The sequence below is a fragment of the Apostichopus japonicus genome, chromosome 17 (genome assembly GCF_037975245.1).
Source record: "Apostichopus japonicus isolate 1M-3 chromosome 17, ASM3797524v1, whole genome shotgun sequence".
NCBI classification, from domain to species: domain Eukaryota; kingdom Metazoa; phylum Echinodermata; class Holothuroidea; order Aspidochirotida; family Stichopodidae; genus Apostichopus; species Apostichopus japonicus.
This window is the reverse complement of record NC_092577.1, coordinates 18,867,987-18,879,612: the sequence shown is the minus strand read 5'-3', so window position 1 is coordinate 18,879,612 and position 11,626 is coordinate 18,867,987. Positions and strand designations below refer to the sequence as shown.

At 39.5% G+C, this 11,626-nt stretch overlaps 2 protein-coding genes and 1 long non-coding RNA gene across 4 annotated transcripts in view; 1 reads left to right on the top strand and 2 right to left on the bottom strand.

The window, feature by feature from the left end:
* LOC139984729 (uncharacterized) lies at positions 1–2,670 on the top strand. The gene is made up of 2 exons (XR_011799160.1): positions 1–550; positions 624–2,670. It is a non-coding gene; the product is annotated as an uncharacterized lncRNA (long non-coding RNA).
* Positions 2,671–6,667: 3,997 nt separating this feature from the next.
* LOC139954695 (G2/M phase-specific E3 ubiquitin-protein ligase-like) lies at positions 6,668–9,374 on the bottom strand. Its single transcript, XM_071954614.1, has 4 exons — positions 9,288–9,374; positions 8,446–8,600; positions 7,795–8,042; positions 6,668–6,957 (listed from the first exon to the last, which is right to left on the bottom strand). Exons 1-4 carry the CDS (start codon positions 9,372–9,374, stop codon positions 6,668–6,670), a joined length of 780 nt encoding a protein of 259 aa, XP_071810715.1.
* LOC139984711 (uncharacterized) overlaps positions 9,356–11,626 on the bottom strand; it is a 26,318-nt gene continuing 24,047 nt past the window's right edge. The window contains exons 4-7 of one of the 2 annotated variants that reach the window (XM_071998730.1): positions 11,419–11,610; positions 11,095–11,205; positions 10,201–10,370; positions 9,356–9,555 (exon numbers count right to left, since the gene is read on the bottom strand). In XM_071998730.1, coding sequence (XP_071854831.1) covers positions 9,491–9,555; positions 10,201–10,370; positions 11,095–11,205; positions 11,419–11,610 — 538 coding nt within the window. In that variant the 3' untranslated portion in view covers positions 9,356–9,490. The remainder of the gene's footprint in view (positions 9,556–10,200; positions 10,371–11,094; positions 11,206–11,418; positions 11,611–11,626) is intronic. The other variant, XM_071998731.1, reaches the window with a different exon arrangement.

Here is an 11,626-nt window from a genome sequence, read left to right as displayed (position 1 = left end):
TTGGTTCCTTGCTTTTTGCAAAGCAAGGAACCTATGCGTTCAACTTGGCGTGTGTGTGTATGTGTGTGTGTGTGTGTATGTGACGCTTGGCTTGTGTACACGATATCTCAATAAGGAAATGATGTATCATGATCAAACTTGTTGGGTGGATAGCCCATAGTGAGAGGAAGATCCCTATTGTTTTCGGTGCCCGCAAAGGTCACCAAAGGTCAGTTAGATGCCAAAAACCAATATATTAAAAACAGCAATAACTCCCATTGACAGGGTCCGACATGATTGATATTTTGGGAGTAGTTGTGAATGGGGTAAGGGATCGTTTCCAAACATAACGGTAATGTGATCGAAGGTCAACAAAGGTCAATTAATGATAAAAAACTAGTATTTTTGCGATAACTTGAGAACGAAATGTCCGTTAGGGTTGGGAGTTGCTTCAATGTTATCCAATTGTCGACCCGCATCTGGGTGACCCTTGACCTCAATTTGACCTCTGGTGACCTTTACGTGTTTTTGGGGATTTTTACAGTTTTGATGCTATTTTCAGATGTCAAAGGTACCTTCTGATCATAAATGTCATCAGGTTGACCCCGTGTGACCTTTATGTGCGAAGTGACATGGGGTCAAAGTTTTTCGGTCGGAGTTAGGATGGTTGTACAGACTTGTCGTTTTGTTTTTTGGAATCAGGAGATTAAACTACATCTGAAACCAAGGTCAAAAGGTCAAAGGTCACATTAGAAAAAATGTGCTTATTTTGGGAGGAAACGAGCAAAAAAGAAAATGTTTGGTTTTGATGCTAGATTTGGATATCAAAGGTACCCTCCGATCAAAAATGTCAATTGGTTGACACTCGTGTGACCTTCGTGTGCGAAGTTATATGAGGTCAAAGTAAATTTTCAGACATTTATCGCAACAACTCCCAGTTCCAAGGTGTGACACGGTTGATATTTTTGGACAAGTTGCAAATGGTATAGGGGAATATTTTCAAACTTAACGGTCATGTGATCCGAGGTCACCAAAGGTCAATTAATGTTAAAAAACTAGTATTTTGGGGGTAGAAAATGGGCAAAGAAAAAAAAGTTTGAATTTGTATAGTTTGATGCTCTATTTAGGTCTCATCAATCAATAATGTCAATATGTTGACCCAAGGTGACCTTTGTATGTTAAGTTATATGAGGTCAAAGTTCATTTTCAGACATTTAGTGTAATAACTCCCAGTGCCAAGGTGATACACAGTTGATATTTTGAGACAAGTTGCAAATGGTATAGGGGAATATTTTCAAACATAACGGTCATGTGATCCGAGGTCACCAAAGGTCAATTAATGATAAAAAACTAGTATTTTTGCGATAACTTGAGAACAAATTGTCCTTTAGGGTTGGGAGTTGCTTCAATGTAATCCAATTATCGACCCGCATCTGGGTGACCCTTGACCTCAATTTGACCTCTGGTGACCTTTTCGTGTTTTGGGGATTTTTACAGTTTCGATGCTATTTTCAGATGTTAAAGGTACCTTCTGATCATAAATGTCAATGGGTTGACCCCCGTGTGACCTTCGTGTGCGAAGTTATATGAGGTCAAAGTTAATTTTCAGACATTTAATGCAATAACTCCCAGTTCCAAGGTGTGACAAGGTTGATATTTTTGGAGTAGTTGCAAATGGTATAGGGGAATATTTTCAAACTTAACGGTCATGTGATACAAGGTCACCAAAGGTCAATTAATGATAAAAACTATTATTTTTGCGATAACTTGAGAACAAATTGTCCTTTAGGGTTGGGAGTTGCTTCAATATAATCCAATTGTCGACCCGCATCTGGGTGACACTTGACCTGAATTTGACCTCTGGTGACCTTTTCGTGTTTTGTGGATTTTTACAGTTTCGATGATATTTTCAGATGTCAAAGGTACCTTCTGATCATAAATGTCAATGGGTTGACCCCTGTGTGACCTTCATGTGCGAAGTTATATGAGGTCAAAGTTAATTTTCACACATTTAGTGCAATAACTCCCAGTTCCAAGGTGTGACAAGGTTGATATTTTTGGAGTAGTTGCAAGTGGTATAGGGGAATATTTTCAAACTTAACGGTCATGTGATACAAGGTCACCAAAGATCAGCCAATGTTAAAAAAGTAGTATTTTGGGGGGAGAAAATGGGCAAAGAAAAAATGTTTGAATTTTTACAGTCATGCTCTATTTAGGTCTCACCGATCAAAAATGTCAATTGGTTGACCTCCGGGTGACCTTTTGTGTGTGAAGTTATGTATACAAGTTCAAAGTTAATTTTTAGACATTTAATGCAATTAAATCTCAATGCCAAGGTGTGACATGGTTGATATTTTGGGACAAGTTGTGAACGGAGTGGTGGAACATTTTGAAACTTAAAGGTCATGTCATCTGAGGTCACCAATGTTATCATATCTGTTGACATGCTTGTAGGTCTCTTATATTTCTTACATTTTCGATGCCATATTTAGATCTCAAAAGTGCCTTTTGATCAAAAATCCAATCACATATTGTGATCACAAAAGTGTTGGCTATAGTGTTGGTTACTTTATGGGAACATGTAGGACCACAATTACTAGGACTATTTGAGCCTAATCTTGCTTGATAATATTATGTGTATTGTCATATACCCCAAGCAAGGAACCACAGTGCCCTTGGGCTCTTGTTTTATTTGGTTGGGGGGGGGGGGGTTATACCACTGATATGGGAAGGAGTTTGACATACGGTTGTAAGGTAACGTCGCGTATCCCTTAACTTTGTGTACTGTGTTGTTTTCAGGGACGTAGCCAGGGGAGTAGTGGGAGAAACTGCACCCCCCCCCTCTTTCAGAGTCCAAAAAATATTTTAAGACGGTTTTTTTTTGTCATGGTATTTTGTCAGTGCTTTTTTATCTTGAAAACTCGTCAGCTCGTTCACTCGATTACTATCGTACTAACATTCTGGCCTACCGATTCAGCTATTTACTTTAGTTTGGCAAATGCAATTAGCTAAATTTAGCCTATAGCCTATTACAAGCCTACAGTGTGCCACTGCGTAATAAAATACGTATAGCCTACCTGACCGCACTCGAATGAGTGTCACGATCCGTATGTACAACGACGATGTGCCTTCTCATCCTTTCTATGATTCGTCATAAGTTGTTGAACGAACAGCATGTTATGAAGCTAAGCTAGCAATCGAGACTCCCTCCCCTTAGACCCCTCCCCCATACCAATCACAAAATGTGCAGACGAGGTGTGAGAAGTTAGTCAGATACCCAATATGAAGGGAACACAAAGCCCTATATCTCGTGACCGGAAAAAATAACCCTCAGACAAATACCCCCGGACGATTACCCCCCCCCCCACCCAAGCCAATAACCCACAGGAAAACTCCCACCCGGACAATTACCCCTGAGGAAAACAAAACCCTGGACAACTACCCACCCGGACAACTACCTCCTCGGACGAATACCCCCTAGGGTCGTTGGGTGCACTGGCCCTTTAGACGCAGGAGGGGGAGGGGGTGAGTCATGGCTATTAGGGCTATGAAAGAAAAAGAATAAAAATCTGATATATCAGAATAATAATTAGATATGTCAGATTAAGAAAATTATCTTTCATGGCCCTAATGGGCTTTCATACTACGGGGTTCACCAGCTAAAGGTCTGCTTGGTTCACGGGGAGAGGGGGGGGGGCACTGGGGCGTATTCTGGTTTAGTTCGGGTAGCAACATGGGTGTGGCATCTGTGCCGGTGTATTCATGTGGATGGAGTTTTCCCGGAGGTAATTGCCGGAGGGTGGGGTTATTGTCCTCAGCGGTAATTGTCATGGGGGTACTTGTCCGGGGAAATTGTCTGGGGGTACTTATCCTAAGGGTTTTTGTCCTTGGGGTGTATGTCCAGGGGTAGTTGTTCCCAGAGGTATTCCTTTTCGGAGGTTTTGTCTGGGGCTGATTGTCAGGGGGGTACTTGTCCTGGGGGTATGAGTATGGGTGGTATATGTACGGGGGGTAGTTGTCCGGCAACCATATGTCTCATGCATTTCAATGGGCACTATAGTTCCTTGTTTTAAGTAAAATAAGTGTGTTGCATATGTCATCACCCAATGTTATCATCATACCAACTTCGTATCAACTCTTTTAAATATGCCTTATATATGTTACATATGAGTAACTCCAATGATCAAGTAAATGCTAACACAACAGAAATGGAACTATCCAAAGTTGAGTCCAGAAAAAAAGTTGGCTCGAAAGGATTTGGGACCAAAACATCCTAACCAAAAATGGCAGAACAAATGGGTCTAGAATATTAGCTGTGAACAGGGACTTAGCCAGAAATGGAAATGTGGTGGGAGAGGAACAGAATTCTAAAAGGGCATTTATCACAAAGGGAGCATTATAACGCTTATCGGAGCTCCATGATGTACAAAAAAATGTTTGCCCAAAATGTCTCCCACATGGCGAGAAAAAAAGACTATTATAAGAGTTTTGTATTACGTACAGTAGCAGACAAATTTTCAGGGGGAAGAGTGAGAAGGGTCACTTAGTATCATCCAACGTGAAAAGGAGCTTTAATGATTTCCCCTGCTTTTAGTTGAAATTTACTTTTAGGGGTACTCACAGGGGAGTGGAGAGATTGCTCCCCCACCCACCTGCTCCCTGGCTACATCCCTGTGAAACTGCTCGTTTGTTTTAAACGAGTAAACATTTGATAGTTTTTTTTAAATGGTTTTGCTTCAAGCGGGCCACCAGGCTATCTGCCCTTTCTCACCGGATTTACTGGATAAACAAAGCAAGACCATCTATTACTGCATCCTGCAACTGGTTTAAAACACTTTGCTGACACTGCTTGTAAAATATAACATATATATGAATAAATCTATATATGACTATTTTGAATGATGCAGAACAATGCTGGTTATACGATAGGTGGCAAGCTTTCCACATATTTTACACAGTGATGTGTATATCACTTGCGGCAAGTAAACTATACAGTAACTGTTTGAAATTTGTTACAGAGGGTAGAGCCAGCAGTTGAGGTATAAAACACACATGTAGAGAAACCGCAGCCAATTAGTCACTCCACAATTTTGTATCTTTTAGCCAAAGTGGAAAACATCATTGAGTTCTTGACTGTTTGATTCAATAGTATCTTAAGTTAACAACACAGTGGGCATTGTGCAGACTGCTGGTTGAATCATTTTGCCATTATCATGCTTCCTTTATGATGAAACATATATATGAAAGGAGAAACAAAAGCAGATAGAAAATGCAGGAATGGTATTGCCTGATTTGATGTTCCTACGAAATTTTTCTCAGTACCAATTATTGCTACACTTATCATGGCAGTGAACATACCAATCATCTTTTGTATGTATTGCTTACTTCAGCCCTTCTGTAAAGATTAAATATTATATTAAACATGAAAAAAACATATGAAATTCCTAGCAACCACAATTCTAATTGTTGATTTTAGTTCACTATGACCATCCTTCTAGTACTAGTACACTGTAGTGTTGCATCATAAATTTGAGAAGGGGTGTCACACTAACAACCTTCTCTTGTAATGTAAACAAAGTCACGGCTAACTACAGAATGTTTTAGTCATTTACTCTTTACCTTCACTAATAGTATAAGTATTTAAGGGTTATACAGCCTAGTTATTATAGGCCTAAGCTACCGTAAGTTTTGTAACCACCGTAACTTGTAAGTTAGTTAGGCTAGGCCTACACGTTAGTTGCAGTTTGGGACTTCTTGTACACACAGCTAGGTCTACGCAACTTAGACATATGTTTTATGTACAATTTCACCCAATTCAATTGTCACTGATCACTTGTTTTGGCTATAATTTTATGATCTTGAGACGGTTACAGTACGAGATCGACGGTAAGAAACGTGATGTTGAATGCACACCAGCTGATGTTTGTTATTGTTGTTGTTATTTCTTATCGTAAGTTCTATTGCTGTGGGTGCACATAAGAACTAAAAATACATTTAGTGTCAGCCGGAAAGGCTTACCTCGTTGTGAAAGTTTTGTTGAGAAAAGGGACATATTTTACGAAATAATGTAGTACGTTATGAAAGATGTCAAAGGAACTAAATAATAAACAGATACGAAGGGTTATAAAATAGGGAAACTGTTAAAACTGTGTAAAATATGAAATTTACGTATAGAGAAATATACGTAAAGTTTTTGTTTTTAAAACAGTTGGATGAAAAAAACGGACGATGTTTTCCTTTGATTGTTAAGCGGAATTGTTGGAAACGATAACTTTTGCCGAATATGCGTGAAAGAAGTACAAACGAAGTCGAAAATACATGCATTTTGAATGTGCATTGGCAACGACCAAACCATTATGTGCGAAAGCATCAAAAGGACCAAAAAGTTACAAGCGTATTAGATGCTCTCTATGGCGAAAAAACACCAAAAGGACCATCGCGCTAGGTGGAGAGAGAGGGCGAGAGGTGGGGAGAGAGGTGGAGGTTGGTGGAGAGAACTTATAGAACTTTCGCTCTGAAATTAGAACGATACAAGCAGCAACACTAAACTACACTAGTGATATGGTAGAGGTAACTCTACTCCTACATAATAAACATATAGATACATATATAAATATATATATATATATAATATATATATATATATAGATATATATAGATATAGGCCTATATATATTTATATACATACTCAAATTTTCCCGAATCCAGGGGAACCTAAAATTGCCTCCATCATGTCCCTCTTGAAAATCTCAAGGTCGGAAATTCCTCTGGGTAAATGGAGTTCCAGTCCACAAGTTGATGATGTAGGGAAATTCCTCCTTCCTTGAACCGGTGTAAAAAAGCTTATTTCCAACTGTTTGTGGAATCCAGTCGGTGGCACCACACCGGCTCCTGACACAAACCTCAATACGTGGTTCAGCCCAATGACGGAGGTGGCAGCTGCTCCGTCCTCGCCGATTACCATAGAACATTCACCCCCTGTTGAAAATTAAAACAAATATCTGATTACTTTTCATCTTTGCTTTTCTACGTAACGGAATCTCTCTTAAACTAAGTAGGAGCTTCGATCAGGCTGGACGTGCTACTAGAATTTTGATTTATACAATTATCTCACGGCACCGTGTTGGCAATTCCGCATATTGCAGTAAGTCACGTGGTGATAGAAATAGAGACATGTTAGACGTGATGAGAAGACTTAAAATTGTTTATATTATTGTAAACCTTTTCAATGTCAATTAGGAAAGTTATGTTCAGACACTTCGTGAGCAAAGGGTGCATTTTTAAGCTCAACTAGGGTCTTAGTAAAGTTAATTGTTCCACAGTACATTCACATTTGCACCACACCCCCATCAATACCATTGTTTAATACAAATAGGTTCGATATTCAGTTTGGAGTTCCTAGCGAAAGTCACCCTGCCCCCCCCCCTCCCGCAGCCATCCCCTCCGCCATTTTAACGAAGATAACTTCGGACAACACACCTGCATACTTAAAACTAAGCAAACACGCATAAACGGAATCAGTTGGATCGAATTGCTATATGAAAGTTTACCTTGCTGCAAGGCATTGATCACTAATTGTTATAGCCAATTGTGGAAATGAAGAACAGTCAAACTATCGAAGTCTTCAACATCTAATTAGTTAAAAACTTTGCAAAATGTAGCGCAATTTCACATCTGAGCTCCCTTAAGGAAAAAGAAAAGCCTCCCTTCCCATACAACTTTCCCCCATGGAAACCATCGTAATTTCGTCCTATAATCAGATATTTCGGGAATTTAGATATGGTCCTTTACGGTTATGAAAACTGTTTTACTTACTTTCACTCTGTCGTAGAAACTGTTCCCAACAGTACACCGTGTCTTCTTCCTCCTCCTTTTCCACACGGCGGTCGACATCATCTACCCAGTTAATTGTGAATAGTTTTTTCATCCCCATATACGTCAAGGGACTTGATATTCCCGCCACAAAAAGTTTCTTGTAAGGCCTGCTTTGGGCTTTGCATAGGTCCCAAAGTCCTCCCACGCTGCCCAAGCCTTCCTGCAGCTGGTCTATTGCAGCCTTACATCTAAATAAAATATAAAAGAAATAATGATAATCATGTAGCGCGATTTCCTGGTTCTGATATCATCATTATTTAAATGGGCATGTCTCGCATATGGGGCAGGGGTGGCGGTATATATGTTACGCCATTTGACACGCAGGTATAGTCAGAATAATATGAGTTCGGAATCAGAATATCTTCACCGAGACCACCCCCCCTACTCCCTACCTCGCCCTAGAGAGAATGAAGTCAAAACTAAGACTCAAAACCCTGATGCACCGACGATCTACCGAAATGCAGCCTCGCACAATGCACTGGAATATAATAGCAAAGGTTGTTACGTAGGGTACATGTGGGTCGTGAGGGCATACTTCATTACGCAATAAAACATTACATTATTCATATTTACCAACAATATCACACATACCCATAAAACACGTGCTGCTGCAAGAGGCGCTGAATAATGTTGTCTTTGTCGGCCACTTTTGCACCGAAAATTTCCAGGCATCCTCGGCCCGCTGCCCATTGGCCAACGTTTTCCACAACGCGGTCCATGTCTTCCTGGGTGGTGCTGTCACTAATCTATAATATACAAAAAAAAAGTTAAACTACAGATTAACAACATTCGTCGGGTTGCCCACTGGCAGCCACCTCACAAAAAAAAACTACGCAACAATACATAAAACAAATTCTAATTTTTCTCTTTACTTATATTTTTATCTGAACAGATTGTGATATCTTGCTTTTTACGTTTTTAGTTTTAAATTGGCTGCCAACTCCAAAAATGCTAACATACACAATTTGGAAAACTTTTTGTCATCATAACAACATGGATACGTAGAATAAAGGCTTCATGTAGTTTTGTATATCGTATAATGTAGGTCGTTAGCACTATGGCGGATGGGCGTTGAATAAAAACAATTCTTACAATCTCGTACATTCTTACATTTCTTTGTTGTTCATGGTGTTGTGACACATCCATTTCATAACGAAAAAAAAAATCATCAGTTATTAGTACTTGCAGAGACGACAAGTTACATAGCAACACAGTGATCACACTGTTAACGTTACATATTCAACGATCAGAACAAATATATATTCAACCTTTAATGTACGGTCTGCTTTGGTTAGCAATACACGTTATGCGGGTACGTAATCACAAATTCAAATTGGTTGAACACCATCCAATACAATTTGACTTGCCGACTGCTGAGAGCCCAGGTCATAATCACACCTGATCCTGTATCTTTGTATTGTGTTTTGACTAACCATTTGCAGGTTTTGTACAACTTCTTCATCTGTGACATCACGGATTTTCAGTTTTTCCTCTGATGTTCCTTGTGCGTCACACATCATGTTGTAAACAACAGGATGGAATACTGGACAGCCTGGTCCTCCGTGCAACAAACTCCACGCGATAAATTGCCCAGCCACTCGATATAATCCCCTATTCAGATGATTAATCGAGTGGGTTAGGTATAATTGTGGAGACGTCCCCTCGAAGATGCCCATGTCAGGTACATGTTGCATGAGTAGACTGTATCAATATAAAAAAGGCGGCAAAATCTATTCACAGTTTATGTAACACGTCTTCAAAATAGTGATAAAAATTTGAACGAATATCATTTAAAGGAGGATAGGTAGTTGAGGGGTATATTTTGCTTAACTTCTTGTACGGTGTCCCAGCAAATCTGCTATAAATTTGCATCCTGCAAGGATTTCAATCAAAACTGCCTCAGCAATACCAACTTCCACCAGTAAATTTCGTTACAAAATAGTCGTTTTTATTTGCTTTTTTTCATAAGACTGGGGACGTCCACTGAGGCAGTTTTATTGTTAATCGTTTCTATTATAAGTACCCTATCTTCCTTTAAGAGTACGAGTTGTCATGGTATAGTGTACTTTCAATTCATCTCAGCCCTCTAAGAAGTATATTCCACATTCATGTTCTGATCTAAACTGAATGAAGTGTCAACTGGAAATTTAAAATGCTGGAAATGTCCAGCACGAAGTGAATCCAAAAACCAAATGCAAGTCGTTTGTAGCCCTTATATATGTGTTTGCAAAACGGATCACTTTACATTATAAAACATTCCAAGCGAGAGATACGATTGATATTAAGTCACTCAAAGTTACTGAAATTGTTAAGATCAACACAAATTGTTGTTGTTGTTGTAACTACCTGAAAAACTCCCTCTTTGGACCACCCAAGTCGTCCGCTTCTTCTCCTGAAAACACAACCTCAAAACTTTCCTTCTTCGCACCACAACAATCATAGGTGCCTCCAACATCTTTGCCTTCTGAAAATTTTCAAGTGATTCTTGAAGGCGCGCATCGAGGGAAGGTTGGTCGCTATTTAATGAAATAAATAAATGCAATGATTAAAGAAGTAAGCTCAGCACTTATGTAATTCTGAAGTACATTTTGTTATTCTTCCTCCGACCGCGGTCTTTACACGGTCATTGAAAATAGCGTTGTTCTTTTCCCTTAGCATTGGTTACTTCTTAAGATTTTGAAGTGTGTGTGATTTTGAGGGGGAAAATATGACCACCAAAGTATTGGTGAAAAGACGTCCGAATGGACATGTGGGGGACGCTACAGCCATCATTCCCCAGCCCCCCCCCCCCCACCGTTCCACCTTTCCGCGGTCCCTTTCAAAATAACCATTATATACATAACACGGTCAGAGGTCAAGCAATGTTTAACTCAGTGGAGCTATAGAACCAGTACCATCTTTCACTGCATACATATTGTTTCGGTTCTTCACCAAACTGAACATAGCTGCATATTCTTTGACCAACATCAAGTAGTATGATTTTCATTTTGTTGGTAAAGATAGGTGATAAGTAATGAATATTCATATAGTAAGTTACGAACGCCTTGGTTAAATATAATATATCTTTTTATGCCGAAACCGAAGGCTTCACTATGATATATCCAGGGTATGTCAGTTCAACGGGGATTAAATGTGAGCCAGCTGCGAGTGTTTCTATAGAAAGAGGAATGCATACAATCGACTAACACATTACATTGTAATAGGGTCTGCATAATATGCTGCAGTTGTTTATCATCTCACCTCGTATCTTGTACTTCCAACAAGCTTTCTTCAATCACAGCATTCAGCACTTCATCGTTTTCCTCCCTGCCATCATCCGGATCTACAATGTTAATGTAGTCACAAATGTGTCTACAGATAATACAAGCGTGAAATATAAATTAGACGTTTGTGACTACGAAGTTATAAACAGAACAGAACATAAAATGTAAACATAAAAGCAATCGTCCAAATGAAGACCAGAAATACAAAGTTAACAATCAATTCCATTTTTGTCCTTATATTGTTTTTTCCACATTTGGGTAACTGTTGAAACAAAGTATCCTTGTGATAAGAATTGCCTACCTATCACAGGTACTTGTGGATGCCGAGCTGTTAGTATTTCGACATCTTTGAAGTGTTGTCACTGAAGATTGACCTACTGAAGTGCCTGACTGCGGCCGTGGTTGGGGTGTTTCGACGGTGTCAGTGAGAACGCTTTCGGACTCTTGGAAAGGGTCAACTTCGAGATCTTCGTCCGTTCTATGATCGCTGTCACTGAATATGTCATATA

Excerpts from the sequence above, each read along its gene's own strand:
- LOC139954695 (XM_071954614.1), bottom strand. The coding sequence starts at position 9,374 with ATGATGTGTGACGCACAAGGAACATCAGAGGAAAAACTGAAAATCCGT. Across the intron at positions 8,601-9,287 it reads TTGTACAAAACCTGCAAATG|ATTAGTGACAGCACCACCCA; the intron begins GTTAGTCAAAAC and ends TGTATATTATAG. Across the intron at positions 8,043-8,445 it reads CAGCAGCACGTGTTTTATGG|ATGTAAGGCTGCAATAGACC; the intron begins GTATGTGTGATA and ends TATTTTATTTAG.